We start from the raw sequence: 20,388 nt of genomic DNA, 5'->3' as shown, positions 1-20,388 counted from the left end.
CTGGGTGAACTCTGGGAGTTGAGGATGGACAGGGAGGCCTGGCGTGCCGCGATTCAATGGATCTCAAAGAGTCGGACACAACTGAATGACTGATCTGATTTGATCTGATCTGATCTGAAAGCTGACCAAAAATTCAGAATAATTTATTTAAAGTAATTCAGTGAACTTCAAGAACACCCAGATAAATAACTAAATGAAGTCAGAAAAACAGTGCATTAATAAAATGATTAGATCAACAAAGAAATATATACCTGTGGCGGATTCATGTGGATGTATGGCAAAACCAATACAATATTGTAAGGTAATTAGCCTGCAATTAAAATAAATAAATTTAAATTAAAAAAAGAAATATAAATATTGAAAAATAGATATCCTAGATTTGAATAATATAATGAATGAACTGAAGAATTCAATAAAGAACTTCAATATCAATCTCAAACAAGCAGAAGACATAAGAAGTAAGCTGGAATATAAGCCATTAGAAATTATCCAGTCAAAGCAACAACAACAACAAAAAATGGAATCAAAGCATACCACAGAAAAAAGTAATCAAATCACAGAGAAACACACCAAGAGAGGAAGAAAGGAAGAAATAAACGATCTACAAAAGAAACAAAAAATGAAAAAAAAAATTGTAAAGCAAATCCTTCTATATGAACAACTTTGTTGCTCAGTCACTAAGTAGTGTCTGACTCTTTGTGACTCCATGAACTACAGCATGTCAGGCTTCCCTGTCCTTCACTATCTCCTGGAGTTTGTTCAAACTCATGTCCATTAAGTTGAAGATGGCATCCAACCATCTCATCCTCTGTGGTCACTTTTTCCTCCTGCCCTTAATCTTTCCCAACATCAAGGTCTTTCTCCAATCAAAAGACATAGAGTGGCTAAGTAGTAAAATGCAACATATGCCCCCAATTGTTTTTGTACCCCCACTACTCTACCCCCTATTGCTCCTTCCTTCCTCCACGGGTAACCACTAGTTTGTTCTCTATATATATGAGTCTTTTTTTTTTTTTTCCTGCTTCTTTCATTAGTTTATTGTATTTTTCAGATTCTATATGTAGGTGATATCATAGAGTATTTCTCTTTCTCTTCCTGACTTATTCCAGTTAGCATAATGCTGTCCAAGTGTGTGTGAATATATGTGTGTGCATATATATATATGTGTGTGTGTATATATATATATATATATATATATATATATATATATATATACAGACAGACAGACACACAACAGAACACTACTCAGCTATAAAAAAGAACAAAAATTTGAAATTTGTGTATATATACACACACACCCCCCCATACATACTCACACAATAGAATGCTGCTGCTGCTAAGTCGCTTCAGTCATGTCCGACTCTGTGCAACCAATAGATGGCAGCCCACCAGGCTCCTCTGTCCCTGGGATTCTCCAGGCAAGAACACTGGAGTGGGTTGCCATTTCCTTCTCCAATGAATGAAAGTGGAAAGTGAAAGTGAAGTCGCTTAGTCATGTCCGACTCTTCGTGACCCCATGGACTGCAGCCTACCAGGCTCCTCCATCCATGGGATTTTTCAGGCAAGGGTACTGGAGTGCAGTGCCATTGACTTCTCCACAATAGAATGCTATTCAGTCATAAAAAAGAACAAAAATTTGAAATTTGCAGCCACATATATAGACTTGGAGGATTTGATGTATATATTCTTTGTCCAGTCATATGTTGACAAACACCAGACACTTTAGGTTGTTTCCATTTCTTTGCAATTATAAATATGAAAACTTGGTGCATATATCTCTTTCAATTAGTTTTTTTTTTTTTTTTCAGATATATGCAAAGTCATGGAATTTTTGGGTCATATGGTAGTTCTATTTTTAGTTATTGTGAGGAAATTCCATGCTGCTTTCTACAATGGCAGCACCAATTTATATTCCTATCAACAGTGTACAAGAGTTCTCTTTTCTTCTCATTTTTACCAACATTTGTTATATATGTTATTTATGATGATAGGCATTCAGACAGGTATGAAGTGATACCTCACTGTGATTTTGACTTCCATTGGTCTGATGATCAGTGATGTTGAAAATCTTTCACTTGCCTTTTGGCCATCTACATTTTATTTTAGGAAAAAAGCCTATTCAGTTCTGCCCATTTTTTAATTGTGTTGTTTGTGTATTTTTTTAACTTAGTTTATTTATTTTAATTGAAGGATAATTACTTTACAATATTATGATGATTTTTGCCATACATCAACATGAATTGGCCACAGGTACACATTTGTCCCTCCCATCCTGAACCACCCTCCTTCCCCAACTTATCCCTTTGGGTCATCCCAGAGCACCCATTTAGGGTGCCCTGCTTCATGGATTCAAACTTGCACTGGGTAATCTATTATACATATGGTTATGTACATGTTTCAATGCTGTTCTCTCAAATCATTCCACCCTCGCCTTCTCCCACTGAGTCCAAAAGTATGTTCTTTATATCTGTTTCCTTTGCTGCCCTGCATGTATGATCGTCACTACCATCTTTCTAAATTCCATATATGTGCTTTAATACAAAGAATTTGTCTTTCTCTTTCTGACTTGCTTCATTCTGTATAATGGGCTCCAGGTCCATCCACCTCATTAGAACTGACTCAAATGTGTTGCTTTTTATGGTTGAGTAATATTTCACTGTGTAAGCCGATGGTCATTTAGGTTGCTTCCATGTCCTAGTTATTATACACAGTACTGCAATGAACATTGGGATACATGCATCTCTTTCAGTTCTGGTTTCCTTGGGGTGTATGCCCAGCAGGGTGATTGTTGGGTGATATAGCAATTATTTGACCAGGTTTTTAAGGAATCTCCACATTGTTCTCCATAGTTTCTGTAACAGTTTGCATTGCCAACAACAATGTAAGAGGGTTCCTTTTCCTTGACATCCTCTCCAGCATTTATTATTTGTAGAATTTTCGATTTTGGCCATTCTGATTGGTGATACCTCATTTTGATTTACATTTCTTTAATAATGAGCAAAGTTGAGCTTCTTTTCATGTGTTTGTCAGCCATCTGTATGTCTTCTTTGGAGAAATGTGTGCTTAAGTCTTTTGCCTACTTTTTATTGGGTTGTTCATATTTTTGGTATTGACCTGCATGTGCTGCTTGTATATTTTGGATAGTAACTCTTTGTCAGTTGTTTCATTTGCTATTATTTTCACCCATTCTGAGGGCTGTATTTTCACCTTGCTTATAGTTTCCTTCCTTGTGCAAAAGTTAAGTTTAATTAAGTCCCATTTATTTATTTCTGTTCTTATTTAGAATATTCTAGAAGGTGGGTCACAGGGGATCTTGTGATTTATGTCAGAGAGTGTTCTAAGTTTTCCTCTAAGAGTTTTATGGTTTCTAGTCTTACATTTAGGTCTTTAATCCATTTTATTTTCGTGTATGGTGTTAGAAAGTGTTCTAGTTTCTTTCTTTCTTTTTTTTTTTTTTTTTACTGTAAATGTATTTATTTTAATTGGAGGCTAATTACTTTACAATATTGTATTGATTTTGCCAGACCTCAACATGAATCTGCCATGGGTTTCTTTTGCACATAGCTAACCAGTTTTCCCATGTGTGCCTGCTAAGTCACTTCAATAGTGTCTTATTCTGTGTGACCCCAAGAACTGTAACCCACCGGGATCCTCTGTCCATGTCATGCTTTAGGCAAGAATACTGGAGTGGTTTGCCAAGCCCTTCTTCAGGGGATCTTTACTACCCAAAGATCAAAACTGCAACTTTTATAAGTCTCCTGCATTGGCAGAAAAGTTATTTAACACTAGTGCCACCTTGGAAGCCCCACTTATTGAAGAGACTGTCTTTTCTCCATTGTATATTTCTGCTTCCTTTGTCAAAGATAAGGTGTCCACAGGTACATGGATTAATCTATGGACTTTCTTGTTTGTTCCATTGATCTATATTTCTGTCTTTGTGCCAGTACCATACTGTTTTGATGACTGTAGCTTTGTAGTAAAGTCTGAAGGCAGGAAGGATGATTCCTACAGTTCCATTCTTGTTTCTCAAGATTACTTTGACTATTCCAGATCTTTTGTGTTTCCATACAAACTGTGAAATTATTTGTTCTAGTTCTATGAAAAATACCATTGGTAGTTTAATAGAGATTGCATTGCATTTATAGATTTCTTTGGATAGTATACTCATTTTCACTATATTGACTTTTTTTCAATCCAAGAACATGGCATATTTCTCCATCTATTTGTGTCATCTTTGATGTCTTTCATCAGTGTTTTATAGTTTTCTGTATAGAAGTCTTTTGTTTCTTTAGGCAAATTTATTCCTGAATATTTTATTTTTTTCATTGCAATGGTTAATGGGATTGTTTCCTTAATTTCTTTTTTCCTGTTTTTCATGTTAGTGTATAGGAATGCAAGGGATTTCTGTGTATTAATTTTAAATCCTGCAACTTTACTAAATTCATTGACTAGCTCTGGTAGTTTTCTGGTGGAACCTTTCCACTTTTCTATGTAGAGGATCATGTCATCTGTAAAGAGTGAGAGTTTTACTCGTTCTTTTCCAATCTGAATTTTTTTAATTTATTTTTCCTCTTTGATTGCTGTGGGTAGGACTTCTAAAATTATACTGAATAAGAATGGTGAGAGTGGGCACCCTTGTTTGCTGGCATATTGAGTGCAGAATTTTGACAGCATCATCTTTTAGGATTTGAAATAGCTCAGTAGAAATTCCATCACCTCCACTAGTTTTTTTCATAGTGATGCTTCTTAAGCCCCACTTGCCTTTGCAGTCCAAGATGTCTGGCTCTAGCTGAGTGATCACAACATTGTGATTATCGGGGTCATGAAGATCTTTTTTTTTTTTATATAGTTCTTTTGTGTATTCTTGCCACCTCTTCTTAATATTTTCTGCTTTTTTTAGGTCCATACCATTTCTGCTTTTTTTTTTTTGCACCCATATTTACATTAAATATTCCCTGGCATCTGTAATTTTGTTGAAGAGATCTTTAGTCTTTCCCATTCTATTGTTTTCATCTATATCTTGCATTATTCACATAGGAAAGCATTCTTATCTCTCCTTGCTATTCTTTGTAACTCTGCATTCAGATGGGCGTACCTTTCCTTTTCTCCTTTGTGTTTTGCTTCTCTTCTTTACTCAGCTATTTATAAGGCCTCCTCAGACAGCCATTTTGCTTTTTTCATTTCCTTTTCTTGGGGATGGTTTTGATTACCACCTCCTATACAATGTCATGAACCTTCATCCATAGTTATTCAGGTACTCTGTCTATCAGATCTGATACCTTCAATCTATTTGTCCCTCCCACTGTATATTCACAAGGGGTTTGATTTAGGTCATGTCTGAATGGCATAGTGGTTTTCCCTACTTTTTTCAATTTAATTCTGAATTTTGCAATAAGGAGTTCATGATCTGAGCCACTGTCAGCTCCTGGTCTTGTTTTTACTGTATAGAGCAAGGGCTCAGAGGGTACTGCAGAGTGACCAAATGGCCCTCCTGCAGGGCCTCCTTGTCTGACTGGGGGTTATCAAAGGGCAACACCTCCACAGACGTGTTGAACAGCTTGTCCTCTGGGTGCTCGATGTTGCCACTACGGAAGAAGAACCGCTCCAGTTGCAGCGGCTGGAAGAAGCAGAAGCGGATGAAGTCCCCTGCAGAGGGTGTGAAGGCCCAGAAGAAATCCTCGTGCAGGTAGGCCTTCTCCAGGGTGAAGTGCTGGTACGTCTTGAGGCTCGTGCTCACCTCTGCAGGTGGGTTCACGTGCTCCATCCGCAGCGCATGCTTCCCAAAGTCCTTGTCCTTCAGTTTCTGGATCTTGCCCGCCAGTGAGGAGTGAGTGCCCACGTGCTGGAAGAGGGAGGGCTTGAAGCGGATCCGCAGGTTGGCCTTCTGCCGGTCACAGTGCTTCTCATCCTTCTCAGGGTTGCAGACCTTCACCCAAAGAATGTGGTCCAGGAGCCAGTCAATGGGCTTGTCCCGGTAGAACATAAGGATGAACTCCACAATGACGCTCAGGTCCAGCGACTTGAACATCTTCCCAATGAAACCCAGCTGGGAGAACTCCAGGATCATCCAGTCTTCCGAGGGCTGCTGGAGTGCAAAGTTCTTCATGGTGCTCAGGTAGTTGGGCTTGGCTATGATGTCATCTTCCAGCTGCACGTAGTAGATGCCTTTGGACTGTGCATACATCATGAGGAAGCAGTAATCAAGGTTCTGTTTGGTCCTCCACCTGACTCTCTCCTTGGGGTCCCCAAAGGACTCTCGGAGGCGGGAGAAGTCAGGGTAGAAGTGGGGGGAAGGGGAGATGACTTCCAGGAGCCCAGAATGGATCTCCGTAGGGAACAAGGCCTTGATATTCTCTGTCACCAGCGAGGTATACTGTGGGTCAGTCTCTGCAATCAGCACCACGATGACCGAGTCCTCCTTCTCCTGCGGGCTCAGCTCCAAGATGAGTGAGTGCAGCGTGTCAGTCAGGTAGGAGTGCACCTCACGCCGCACGCTGGGGATGCCCATCACCACCGACACTCCGGTGCGGCCCTGGCCCACGCGCACGGCCAGCTGCAGGCTGCTTTCCTTGGCCAGCAGGTGTGGCAGGTGGTGGAAGACAGTGGGAAGGTGCAGCACGTGCTTGTGCGAGACGTTCCACGGCTTCAGGCGCAGATCCTCAGGTAGGCGGCCCCAGGTGCGATGCTGTCTCCATCTCGCAGCGCCTGTCTCTCGGACATGGCCCTCTTGATCTCATCCAGCACCAGGTTGAGCTCCTTGGAGCGCTTGAGGCTCTCCTGCTCGGCTGCATGCAAGCGGTCATGCAGGGCCAGGAACTCCCGCTGGTAGACGTCCACCACATCACCTTTCTGGCCTCTGAGCGCCGCGTACCAGGAGAGCGAGAAGAAGGCGCACAGGCAGAAGAGCAGCAGCGTCAGGAAGGCGCCATTGCGTTGCCTCATCTCCTCAGGTACGCGGTGGGCGCCGGCGGGGCCGAGGCTGCATGGCCCGGGGGGGCCGGGGCTGGAGCGCCGGGACCGGAGGCTGCAAAGAATATAATCAATCTGATTTTGGTGTCAACCATCTGGTAATGTGTTCTGTAAAGTCTTCTCTTGTATTGTTTGAAGAGTATGTTTCTATGACCAGTGTTTTTCTTGGCAAAACTCTGTCAGTATTTACCCTGCTTCATTTAGTGCTCCAAAGCCAAACTTGCCTGTTACTCCAGATACCTCTTGACTTCCTACTTTTGCATTCGAGTCCCCTATGATTTAAAGGATATCTTTTTTTGGTATGCTTTTCTAAGCTCTTCACTAAATTTTTGGTAGAATTCAATTGTGAAACCATCTGGTCCTGGACTTTTGTTTGTTGGAAGATTTTTTTAATATAGTTTCAATTTCTGTCCTAGTGACTGGTCTGTTCATATTTTCTATTTCTTCCGGGTTAAGTATTGGAAGGTTATAATTTTCTAAGAATTTCTCCATTTCTTCAAAGTTTTCCATATTGGGGGCATGTTGTTGACCTTTGTAGTCTCTTAAGATCGTTTGTATTTCTGTGTTGTCTATTATAATTTCTCCATTTTCATTTCCATTTTTATTGATTTGAGTCTTCCTTCTTTTTTCTTGAGTCTTGCTAACCGCCTGTTTATTTTATCTTCTCAAAGAACCAACTTTGAGTTTTTAGGATTTTTGCTGTAGTCTTCTTTCATTTTTATTTATTTCTGTTGTGACTTTTATGATTTATTTCCTTCTCCTAACTTTTGGATTTTGTTTGTTTGTTTGTTTGTTTCTGTTCCTTTCCTGGTTTATTTAGATGCAAGTTTATGTTGTTTATTTGATGTTTCTATTTTTTCTTGTGGCAGTCTTGTATTGCTGTGAACTACCCTTTAGCTCTCTTTTTACTGAATCCCATAGATTTTGGGTTTTCATGTTTGCATTATGAGTAGTTTCTAAGCATATTTTGATTTCCTTTTTGATATCTTCAGTGATCTTCTGGTTATTAAGAAGCATGTTGTTTAACCTCATATGTTTGTGTTTTTTTATAGTTTTTTTTTTTCCTACAGTTGATATCTAATCTTACAGCATTGTGATCAGAAATGATGCTTGAAATGATTTCAGTTTTTTTTTTTTTTAATTTACCAAGGTTAGTTTTGTGGCCCAGAATGTGATATTTCCTGGAGACCATTCCATGTGCACTTCAGAAGAAGATAAAATCCATTGTTTTGGGATAAAATGCCCTGTGGATATCAATTATGTCTAACGTATCTTTTAAAGCTTGTGTTTCTTTCTTAATTTTCTGACTGGGAGACATATTTATTGGTGTGAGTGGGATATTAAAGTCCCGCATAATTATTGTATTACTCTCAGTTTCCCCTTTAATAGTTATTAGCATTTGCCTAATGTATTGAAACGGAGAAGGTGATGGCACCCCACTCCAGTACTCTTGCCTGGAAAATCCCATGGATGACCTCTCTCGCCTCAGCGCTTCCAAGATGACCAAGAAAAGAAGAAACAACGGTCGTGCCAAAAAGGGCCGCTGCCATGTGCAGCCTATTCTCTGCACCAACTGTGCCCGATGTGTGCCCAAGGATAAGGCCATTAAGAAGTTCGTCATACGGAACATCGTAGAGGCCGCAGCCGTCAGGGACATTTCTGAAGCGAGTGTTTTTGATCCCTATGTACTTCCCAAGCTGTATGTGAAACTACATTACTGTGTGAGTTGTGCCATTCACAGCAAGGTAGTCAGGAATGGCTCTCGGGAAGCCCGTAAGGACCGAACATCTCCACCCCGATTTAGACCTGCGGGTGCTGCCCCACTCCTCCACCAAAGCCCATGTAAGGATCCACGTCCTTAAAGACTGAAGAAATATTGGTTTCTCTGAAAAGACAATAAAATGGAAATTATACTTTAAAAAAAAAAAAAAAAGAAAATCCCATGGATGGAGGAGCCTGGTGGGCTGCAGTCCATGGGGTCGCTAAGAGTCAGACACGACTGAGCGACTTCACTTTCACTTTTCACTTTCCTACACTGGAGAAGGAAATGGCAACCCACTCCAGTGTTCTTGCCTGGAGAATCCCAGGGACGGGCAGCCTGGTAGGTTGCCGTCTATGAGGTCGCACAGAGTTGGGCACGACTGAAGCGACTTAGCAGCAGCAGCAGCAGCAATGTATTGAAATTCTCTTACGTTGGATTCATATACATTTATAACTCTTATATCTTCTTCTTGGATTGACCCCTTGATCATTATGTAGTGTCCTTTTTTGTCTCTTAAAATGGTCCTTAAAGTCTATTTTATCTGATATGAATCTTGCTACTCCCACTTTCCTTTTGTCTCCATTTGCACAAAATATATTTTTTCCATGCCCTCACTTTCAATCTCTATATGTCTCTAGGTTTGAAGTGGGTGGATTGTTGGTAGCATTTATAGGTGTTTTATTTATGTATCCATTTGGACAGTCTTTGTATTTTGGTTGTAGCATTTAGCCCATTTATGTTTAAGGTAATTATTGATGAGTATGATCTCATTACCATTTACTTTATTGTTTTGGTTCATTTTTATAAACCCTTTTTTGGTACTTCCTATCTAAAGAAGATCCTTTAGCAATTTTTTAGAGAGCTGGTTTCCTGGTGCTGAATTCTCTCCGCTTTTGCTTGTATGTAAAGCTTTTGATTTCTCCTTTGAATCTGAATGAAATATTTGCTGGGTAATCTTGGTTGTAGGTTTTTCTCTTTCATAACTTTAAGGATATCTTGTCATTCCCTTCTGGCCCACAGAGTTTCTGTTCTAAGATGAGCTGTTATCCTTATGGGGATCCCCTTGTATGTTATTTGTTGCTTTTCCTTTGCTGTTTTTCACATTTTTTCTTTGTGCTTAATGTTTGTTAGTTTGATTAATATGTATCTTGGTGTGCTTTACCTTGGGTTTATCCTGTATGGGACAATCTTTGCTTCTTGCACTTGGGTGGTTACTTCCTCCCCCATTTTAAGAAAGTTTTTGACTATTATCTCCTCAAATATTTTCTCATGCCATTTCCTTTTGTCTTCTTCTTCTGGGACATCTATGATTTGAATGTTGGAGAGTTTAACATTGTCCCAGATGTCTAAGTCTGTTCGCATTTCCTTTTATTCTTTTCTTTTCTTTTTTTTTTTCCCACTCTGCTTCATTTATTTCCACCATTCCATCTTATATCTCAATTATACGTTCTTCTGCCTCATTTGTACTGTTTGAATCTCAATGAAATCTTTGCTGGGTAAAGCATCCTTGTTGCAGATGTTGTTCTGTAACATCTGTAGTATTGGTTCCCTCCAGAGAGTTTTAATCTCAGTTATTGCATTGTTCATTATTGACTGTCTCTCATTTATTAATGTTCCCTGAGGTCAGGAGGTCCATTATGGTCAAAAATTCTGGAGTCGAGCCTCCTGCTTCTGGGTTTCAGTTCCCCTCTTACAGTAGCATCAAGACTTCTCCATCCAATCAATACAGAGGACAACCCCTATAAGTTAATAGGGAAACAACTCTCCATAGCCAAGAACACCCAAAGAGATTCACAGAGTTATATACAGAAGAGAAGAGGAAGGAAGGAGATAGAGATAATCAGGAGGAGAATAGAGAGAGTCAAAAGGGAAGAGGGCAACCAAGCCAGTAATCATATTCCTAAGTGAAAATGGATACTAAAAATACAAAATTATTAACATATCAAAAAGCAAAATTTTAAAATGTAGAATAATGATTGGGCTTCCCTGGTGGGTTACATGATAAAGAATCCACCTGAAATGCGGGAGGCCTGGGTTTGATCCCTGGGTTGGGAAGATCCTCTGGAGGAGGATATGGCAACCCACTCCAGTATTCTTGCCTGGAGAATCACCATGAACAGAGGAGCCTGGTGGGAGTCCATTGGGTCACAAAGAGTTGGACACCACTGAGCAACTAAGTACACCACAGCACAGAATAGAGATTAGACTCTCAAAAGAACAATATAAAAATACATTTATTAAAAAATGAAATAGATTTTAAAAATATATTTTTAAGAAAGGTAATAGTAGGCTATAAAAATAAAAATTAAAAGAGTAATAAGGAACCATATGAGAGAAAAAATAAGATAATAGGGAAGAAAGGAAAAAAAATAGAAAACAATAATAATAAAAGTTAAAGGTTAAAAATAATAAAATTTATAAAAATTAGAAAATAATAATAAAGATAAATCTAAGAATTTCTCTGGAGCTGCTGTAGGCAGTGTGAGTCATTTCAGTATCAGAAAATCCCTTGTTCCAAGTTGAACTTATTCTCATGTCTACAGTTGCCCCTCAAATGCAGAGTCTCAGCTTAACTGCAGGATTTTTCATCTTTTGCACCTGCCACTTCTGGGGCAGTTTCCCCTTTTTTTCTTTGCTTAAGTCAGCCTCTTCTGCTTGCAAGTATCTTCATTGTGTAATCTCTGACCTGACACAAGGGGGCAAAGGTTGCCACTTATTCAGACTCATTGGCTTAGTTGTGCTGTGGAGAGGGAGTGACTCTGAAAACAAACATCACTGGCATAAGTGGTGAGCACTCCTGCTGGATAGACAACACTGGGCTTGCCACAGCCCAAGACAGCATGCACTTCCCAGGTCCAAGCCTCTCACGATCTCAGGTGTGAAGGGATTGCAAGTCCCAGGTAGCCCATGTGTCCCTTCAAGGGAGCTGGCCTCAGTCTGAGATTCCTGGCTGATATGAATTATCCCGAATTCCAGGAAGATGTGGTTAGCAACTGGCAGCCTGCTCACAGCTTGGCAGGGGTTGCAGTCACTGGAACCAAGATGCAGTGGCCCCTTCCCTTCCACCTCTGTCTGTCATGCACCTTGCCTCTCTGCTTCCAATGAGGGCCATAAATGGCAGCTGGCTTGCTCTCCTTTGTTGTTCACTCAGTCATGAGCCTTGTTCTGTGAGCCCACCAGTGGTAACAGTGCATGTTAGGGGCTTCCTGCAAGAAAGGTCTTTGTTTTTCTTTGTCTCTCTGGAGTTCCTACAATTTGAGTTATTATGTCACATTAGCCCCTCAGAGAGTCCTTGGCATTCAACCCCAGTCCTTACTAAGGACCTTTAAGATGCAGCCTGCACCTCCACACTCAGCTCCCACTCACTGTGGTTGAACATGAGTGTGTGAGCCACTTTTCTTCTTGTAATTGCCATTTGGCAGAATTCTGTGATTTTGTTGTTGTTGTTTCTCATTATGCTTCCCTCTGAGCTTCCAAAGATCCCCAGACCCTACCTGTGAGAGGGTTTACTATTCTGTGGAAACTTCTTCTTCATTACTCCCTCCCTGGGATGGTTATCTTTCCCAGATCTTTTGCCTCTTTTTTCATCATTATCTTTTGTCCTACTTCATTTCAAAGAGATTGGTTTGTCTTTCTGGGTATCTGGGGTCTTCTGCCAGCATTCAAAAGTTGTTTTTTTTTTTTGTTTTGTTTTTTTTTGTTTTGTTTGTTTGTTTGTTTTTTGTAGAAGTTGCTTCACATGAAGATGATCTTTTGATGTATTTGTGAGGGAGAAAATGATCTCCCCATCCCATTCCTCTGCCATCTTGAGACAGCCCCTTGTTTGTGTTTTTGATGTTAAGTTATATGAGAAGTTTATATATGCTGGATATTAATCCCTTAACACTCATATTATTTGAAATTATTTACTCCCATTCAGTAAACTGTCTTCATTTTGTCAATGGTTTCCTTTACTGTGTAAAAGGCTTTAAGTTTAATTAGGTCCTCTTTGTTGATGTTTGCTTTTGTTTTCTTAACTTTAGGAGATGTATCCAAAACAATATTGCTGTCATTTATGTCAAAGAATGATTCTTTGTATTTCTGTGGTATCTCTGAAGATGTATGCTATGGCATTTATTATTTGATTTATTTGGATCTTCTCTATTTAGTCTTCTAATTATAGTCTTCTAAACAAATCTTCTTATTTTCTTGATTAGTCTAGCTAACATTTTACCAATTTATTTCTTTAAAAACACTTATAATTTTGCTCATCTTTTCTGTTATTTCCCTAGTCTATATTTCACTTATTTTTTCTGCAATGTTTATTATTAATACTTCGTTCTACTCACTTGGGGTATTATTATTTTTTTTTTTTTTAATTCTTGAAGGTGTAAGTTTAGGCTGTTATCTGCTTTCTCTTTCTTTTTTAAAATGTTTATTATTTCCTCTTCAAACTGATTTAGCCTCATTATATTATTTGGAATATTGTGTTCCATTTTTTTCTTAATGTAATTTTAAAATTTTTCTTTTGATTTCTTTTTTGATCCACTGTTCTTTCAAATATTTGCTTAATTTTCACGTACTTAGATAGAGATTGCATTCAATTTGCAGAATTCATGGTTAGCTTGCAAATATTAATTTTTCAAATCCAAGGAACACAGTATATGTACTTTTTTCAAAAGAAAAATTTAAAAACTGTATTAAGACAAAAATGGAACACAACATTCCAAGTAATATAATGGGGCTAAATTAGTGTAAAGAGGAAAGAATAAACATTTTAAAAAAGAAAAAGAAAGCACATAACAGCCTAAATTTACACCTTCAAGAATTTAAAAAAAAATAGTGATAAACAATACCCCAAGAGAGTAGAATGAAGGGTTAATAACAAACATTATAGCAAAAATAAATGAAGACTAGATTAGTGAAGCAACAAAAAAGATGAGCAAAATTATGTGTTTTTAAAGAAATAAATTGGTAAAATATTAGCTAGACTAATCAAGAAAATAAAGAAGATCCAAATAAATAAATTCATAAATACCATAGCATACATCTTGAGAGATGCCACAGAAATACAAAGAATCATAAGAGACTACCAAGTACAACTATATCCCAACAAATTGGAAAAACTTAAATAAATGGATAAATTATTAAACTCATAAAACCTATAAATATTAAATCATAAAGAGATAGAAATCTGAAGAGGCCAATAGTAAGCTTCCAATAATGAAAAACTTCTTACCCGACATTAACATAAGAATAAAAAATATATGACCTCTGTGTAGATACAGAAAAATTATTTGACAAAACTCGACAACTGTTTGTTATAGAAACTCTCAAGAGAAAGTGGGTGTAGAGAGACTGTAACTCAATTTAATAAAGGCTACATATGACAGTCCAAAAGCTAATATCATATTTAGTGGTGCAAAGTGGAAAGCTTTTTCTTTATGATTAGAAATAAAACAAACATTTCTACTCACCCCACTTTCATCCAACATAGTACTAGAAGTTCTAGCCAAGACATTTAGACAAGGAAAAGAAGCAAATGGCATCCAGTTCAGAAAGGAAGAAGAAAAACTGTCACTATTTGCAGATGGATGGATATTATTTATAGAAAACACTAAATACTCCACTAAAACAAGTGTTAAAATTAGTAACTGAGTTCAGTAAAGTTGAAGGATACAAAATCAACACGCATAATCTTGTTGCAGTTCTGTATAGTAATAGTAAACTATCAGAAAGAGAAATTAGTAAAATAATTGCATTTACAATCGTATAAAAAAAAAAAAAACATATATGGGACTAAATTCAATCATGTAGGTACATTTTCTGTGCACTAAAGACATACAAATTAATAAAAAATTAAAGAAGATACAAATAAATGGAAAGATATTCTGTCTTTTTTGACTAGAATTAATAATGTTAAAATATCCATAACATCCAAGGCAATGCACACATTTAATGTAATCCCTATAAAAATTCAAATGACATTTTCTACAGAAATAGATAATCTTAACAAAGTAATTTATTTACAAAACAAAAATAAACTCACAAACTTAAAGAAAAAAACTTATGGTTACTAAGTTGGAAGGATGGGGGCGTAGATGTGGAATTTTGGATTGACATGTACACACTGCTATATTTAAAACAAAGTAATTTTTCAATGAAAAAAGAAACAATCTTAAAATTTGTTAGGAACCAAAAAAGACCCCAAATAGCCAAAGCAATCTTGATAAAGAAAAGCAAACCTGAAGGCATTACATTTCCTGATATCAAACAATATTACAAGGCTACAGTAATTATGACTGCATGGTAGTGACCAAAAAAAAAAAAAAAAAAAAAAAAAAAAAACTCCTAGAAGAATACAAAGTTGTAAGCTCCTTAACATGGGTCTTGGAGATAATTTCTGAATCTGACACCAAGCTAAAGTGACAAAATCAAACAACAACAACAAAAACAAGTGGGATTATATAAAACTAAAAAAAGAAAAAAAAAAGGAAACAATAGACAAAATTAAAGGATGATGCTAACTGTATATCTTATTAGGCATTAACATCCAAAATGTGTAAAGAATTTGAACATCTAATATAAAAATTCAATTAAAATACAGTCAGAATATCTAAATAGACATTTTCCAAAGAAGACATACAGACACATGATGTGCAACATCATTAATCATTAAGTAAATGTAAATTGATATATGAGATATCACCTCACACTTGTCAGAATGGTTATCAAAAAGGCAAAAAATAACAAATATTGGTAAGGATGTGGAGAGAGAAGAACATTTGCCCACTGTTGGTAGGATGCAAATGTGTACATCCATTATGGAAAACAACATGGAACTTAGGCAAAATATTAAAAATAGAGAGAACAAGATGGCAGAGGAGTAGGTCTATATAGAGTACATCTCTTTCCATGGATACATCAAGAATACACCTTCAGACACAGAGTTCCATGCAGAACACCAGCTGAGAGCTGATAGGAGTACCTGACCTGTGGAAAAGGATATTTGGAACCACACAAAACTCAGTAGGATGAAGGGACTAGGGCAAAAAACAGAAGTGTTAGTAGGACTGGACCCGCCATTGGCAGATGGGGTAACTGAAGCAGGGGCCCTATCCCCACATTGGGGCAATTGTCTGAGTCAGAGGAGAAACGTTTAAGGCTGAGAGTGAAAGAGTTGATCTGTGGCAGCCTAAATGGAATGAGAATCAGACAGTCCTTGCTGCAACTATATACACCCAGGACAGGGACGCAGGTCCCTTGGAAGGCACAGCAGATGGGAGTTGGAATTTAGGGATTGTGGAACAATCCCATGGTGAGGGCTGCTGTTGACTGCAGAGAGACAGATAGAGGGGATGTGAGGGAGGAGCTTGTGGTGGGAAATACCTGTAAAGGAAAGCCAAGCAGCCATGGAAGCAAGGTGATACAGCTGAGTCACGTGTAGGGGTTGGAGCCATCACTGTAGCCTCTCTCTTTCCATGAGCCAGCATTGGCAGCTGAAGAATAGAGGGACTGACCCATTGAACGACTGACACACTGAACTACAGAGTAGGACCTCAACTAGGGTGCTCCTTTATGTGCCTGATGAACCAATCTACAGACTAGGACCCCAGCCAGGGAGGTCCCTCTATGTGCCCAGTGCACGGAAAAACAGAGAAGGACCCCAGGCAAGGGAGCCCTCTAAGTGACTGAATGGATGGAGCTACGGAGAAAGACTGACTAAGAGGCCTTCTGATTGCCAACTACAAGAGGCTCAAAAAAAAAAAAAAAAATACTGTTAGGGCCATAACTCCTGCAGTGGAGACAGTCTGTGCCCCTGTACACTTGGTGCCTCCAGGGTCCCCACTACCCAAGCAGCTGCACCACCTTCATGATCAACTCTCACTGAGGTAGAGCTGCCACAGGCAAAAAAAAAAAAAAAAAAAAAAAAAGTCTTGCATCTATGCATGTAGGGTCACTTTGGTCGTGTCTGACTCTGTGACCCTGTAGACTGTGGACTGCCAACCTTCTCTGTCAGGGAGGGGGATTCTCCAGTCAATAATACTGGAGCATATTGGTCAGTACTGGTTGTCATACCCTTCTAGAGCACGATATTTCCTGCTGCCCTAGCCGCCAACCCCCCTGAGTACCCGGTGCAGCCAGAACCCCTGTGACCTAAGCAGCTGCACCACTTCTACACCTGACCTTCAGAGGGGAAAACCCAAGTCCACAAGGGCAGCCTCACGAACAAGCCCCAGTGGGTAATCCACATGCAGAGGTAGAAACGAAACCACAACTGAAACCCAGGGGCAGTGTGCCTAAGGAAGAAGATCCAAAACCTTCCCACCAGCTGTACAAGTTGCAGATTAAATCTGCACAATCGACTAGGCAAACTGTGTCTAAGGAATATATATAAGGTCATTGAGAACTCCCACAGAAGAAAAAAACTCAATAGTTCTGATAGCTGTGGATATTGGAGGCAAGAACACACAGGAGAAGGACCAGCTTAGAATGTAAGCTAACCCCATAGCAGGTCCAGAGATGAGCATCGGGCATCCTAGGGAGGTAAGGTGGGCTGTGACTCCCAGTGAGGGAAGGGACTCTGAGAGCTGTGACTCAAGAAACATATTTATTATTCTTATGTTTGAACTTGTTCTGTAGATTATTTTGGATATTTTTTTCTCTTTCCCTCCCACCCCCTCTGTTGTAGTTATTGATTTTATTGGCACTATGAAATCTAATTAAGCTTTTGAGCTTTATTTTTTCCTCAGTCACATGTTTTATTGTTGTCATAAACCTCTGCCTCTATGTTGGGCTTTTGCAGTTCTGTTGAATTGTTTTTCTCTCTTTTTTTATTTTAATTTTTTAAACCTATTATTATTTTTTCTACATTGATTCATTTGTTTGATTTTCCTACTGTTCTTTCCCCTTGGAGTTAATCTTTAACATATAAAAGTCTTCTTTATCTACTTCTGTTTAACTTTGCATATCTATTCATTCTTTCATTTATTTCTCTCCTTTCCTCTCAAAATATTTATTAGTTTTATTTCCATTGCTTTATTCCCCAGTTTGAACGTGGTCTAGCTTTGTTTTCCAGTTTGTTCTTTACTTAGTTTTGTTCTGAACTGGTAAATATAATTTTTTATTTCCTTTGTTCCCCAGGTCAATCTACCATACTTTATTTTTGTTGGACTGTTTTGACTTTGTTCATGGGTGCATATTTTAATTATTATTAGCCTGATTTTTTACCTACTACTTGTTTGGGATACACCTTTGGTTTCTCTTTTTTTTTTTTAATATTTGTTTTAATCTCACCTAATGCCATAACAAACCACTTGTAGAATCTTTGTTCCTGAACAGAAATCAAGCCATGAGCCTTTGGAGTGGGAGCACTGACTCCAAGACCCTAGACTATCAGAGAACTAACCTTAGAGAGTATTAAATAGTGAGAACTCACACAAGTGAAGCCACTTGAATAAAAGACCCAGCATCACCCAACCACCAGTAGCATACTGTACAGGACTCCTCATTTAAACAAAACAAAACAAACAAACAAACAAAAAAAAAAAAAACAAAACAAAAATACAAACCCAATCATTAGCAGAGAGGATTATCACCTCACTCAGCCTTGCCCATCAGAGGAAAAAACAAACAAACAAAACAACAAACAAAAGTTCAGCACAAATCACACCCTACACAAACCACTGGACCAATCTTAGGAGGGCAGAAACCAAAAGAAAGAAGGAATTCAACCTTCTTCAATGAAAAAAAAATCAACTTTTCTAGAAGCCTTGGAAAAGGAGAACTCAAGCAAAGTAAGTAAAAAATAATAATCAACCAAGCCAGGGAAATACTACACAATTGAAGGAACAACCTTGATACACAGAAGTGCAAATAAATGAAGAGAAAATAGGCAAACTACATGAAAAGGAATTCAGAGTAAAGAAAGCAAAGATGATCAAAAATCTTGAAAACAAAATGGAGAAAATTCAAGTATCAATTAACAAAGACCTAGAAGATTTAAATAATAAACATACAGAGACAAACAACATAATTCCAGAAATTAAAAATACTCTAGAAGGAATCAATAGTAGAATATCTGAAGCAGAAAAATGAATCAAAGAGCTGGAAGATAAAATGGTGGAAATAACTTTTGTAGAGCAGAATAAAGCAAAAAAGAATGAAAATAACTGAGTACAGTCCAAGAGACGTCTGGGGCAATATCAAATGCAACAACATTTTAATTACTGGGGTTCCAGAAGAGGAAGAGAAAAAGAAAACATATGAGAAAAGTTTTGAAGATACTACAGTTGAAAATTTCCCCAATATGGAAAAGGAAATAATCGAACCCAAGAGGCACAAAGAATCCCATACAGGAAAAAAACAAGGAGAAACACACCAAGACACATAGTAATCAATATAAGAAAGACTAAACACAAAGAAAGAATATTAAAGGCAGCAAGGGTGAAGCAATGAGTAATATATAAGGAAAACTCTATACACTTAACAGCTGATCTCTCAGCAGAAAATCTGCAAGACAGAAGGGAATGGCAGGATATATTTAACTTTATGAAAGGGAAAAACCTACAACAAGATTACTGTACCTTGCAAGAATCTCATTCAAAATTGATGGAGAAATAAAAAGCTTTTCAGACACGGAAAAGCTAACAGAACACAGTACCACCAAACGAACTTTACAAAAAATGTTAAAGGGACTTTTATAGTCAAGAAATACAAGAGAAGAAAAAGGATCTACATAATCAACCCAAAACAATTAAGAAAATGGCAATAGGAACATATATATCAATGATTACTTTAAATGTGAATGGATTAAATGCTCCAACCAAAAGACACAGGCTGGCTGAATGAATAAAAGAAGACCCATATATATGTTGTCTACAAGAAACTAGCTTAAGACATAAAGACACATATAGGCTGAAAGTGAGAAGATGGAAAAATATATTCCATGCAAATTGGAAGCAAAAAAAAAATAAGTTGGAGTAGCAATCCTCATATCAGAAAAACAACAGACAACACAGAGATACAAAGGATCATAAGAGAGTACTATCAACAATTATATGCCAATAAAATGGACAACGTGGAAAAAATGGACAAATTCTTATAAAGTACAAGTTTCCAAAACTCGACCAGGAAGAAATAGAAAATCTTAACAGACCCATCACAAGCACGGAAATTGAAACTGTAATCAGAAATCTTCCAGCAAACAAAAGCCCAGGTCCAGACGGCTTCACAGCTGAATTCTACCAAAAATTTAGAGAAGAGCTAACACCTATCCTACTCAAACTCTTCCAGAAAATTGCAGAGGATGGTAAACTTCCAAACTCATTCTATGAGGCCACCATCACCCTAACACCAAAACCTGACAAAGATCCCACAAAAAAAGAAAACTACAGGCCAATATCACTGATGAACATAGATGCAAAAATCCTTAACAAAATTCTGGCAGTCAGAACCCAACAACACATTAAAAAGATCATACACCATGACCAAGTGGGTTTTATCCCAGGGATGCAAGGATTCTTCAATATCTGCAAATCAATCAATGTAATGCACCATATTAACAAGTTGAAAAATATAAACCATATGATTATCTCAATAGATGCAGAGAAAGCCTTTGACAAAATTCAACATCCATTTATGATAAAAACTCTCAAGAAAGCAGGAATAGAAGGAAC

General features: G+C 38.0%; 1 protein-coding gene and 1 pseudogene across 1 annotated transcript; one reads left to right on the top strand and one right to left on the bottom strand.

Moving 5' to 3' along the window:
* Positions 1–5,437: 5,437 nt before the first annotated feature.
* On the bottom strand, positions 5,438–6,942 carry LOC129640081 (alpha-1,3-mannosyl-glycoprotein 4-beta-N-acetylglucosaminyltransferase B-like). Its single transcript, XM_055565328.1, is given in 2 exon segments — positions 5,438–6,675; positions 6,678–6,942. Coding segments are annotated over 2 exon segments (1,503 nt in total).
* A 1,503-nt stretch (positions 6,943–8,445) lies between these two features.
* On the top strand, positions 8,446–8,815 carry LOC129638901 (40S ribosomal protein S26-like; annotated as a pseudogene).
* Positions 8,816–20,388: the final 11,573 nt, after the last annotated feature.

The sequence above is a fragment of the Bubalus kerabau genome, chromosome X (genome assembly GCF_029407905.1).
Source record: "Bubalus kerabau isolate K-KA32 ecotype Philippines breed swamp buffalo chromosome X, PCC_UOA_SB_1v2, whole genome shotgun sequence".
NCBI classification, from domain to species: Eukaryota; Metazoa; Chordata; class Mammalia; order Artiodactyla; family Bovidae; genus Bubalus; species Bubalus kerabau.
Note: the sequence above shows the minus strand (reverse complement) of the source record. Positions and strands in the feature narration are given on the sequence as shown.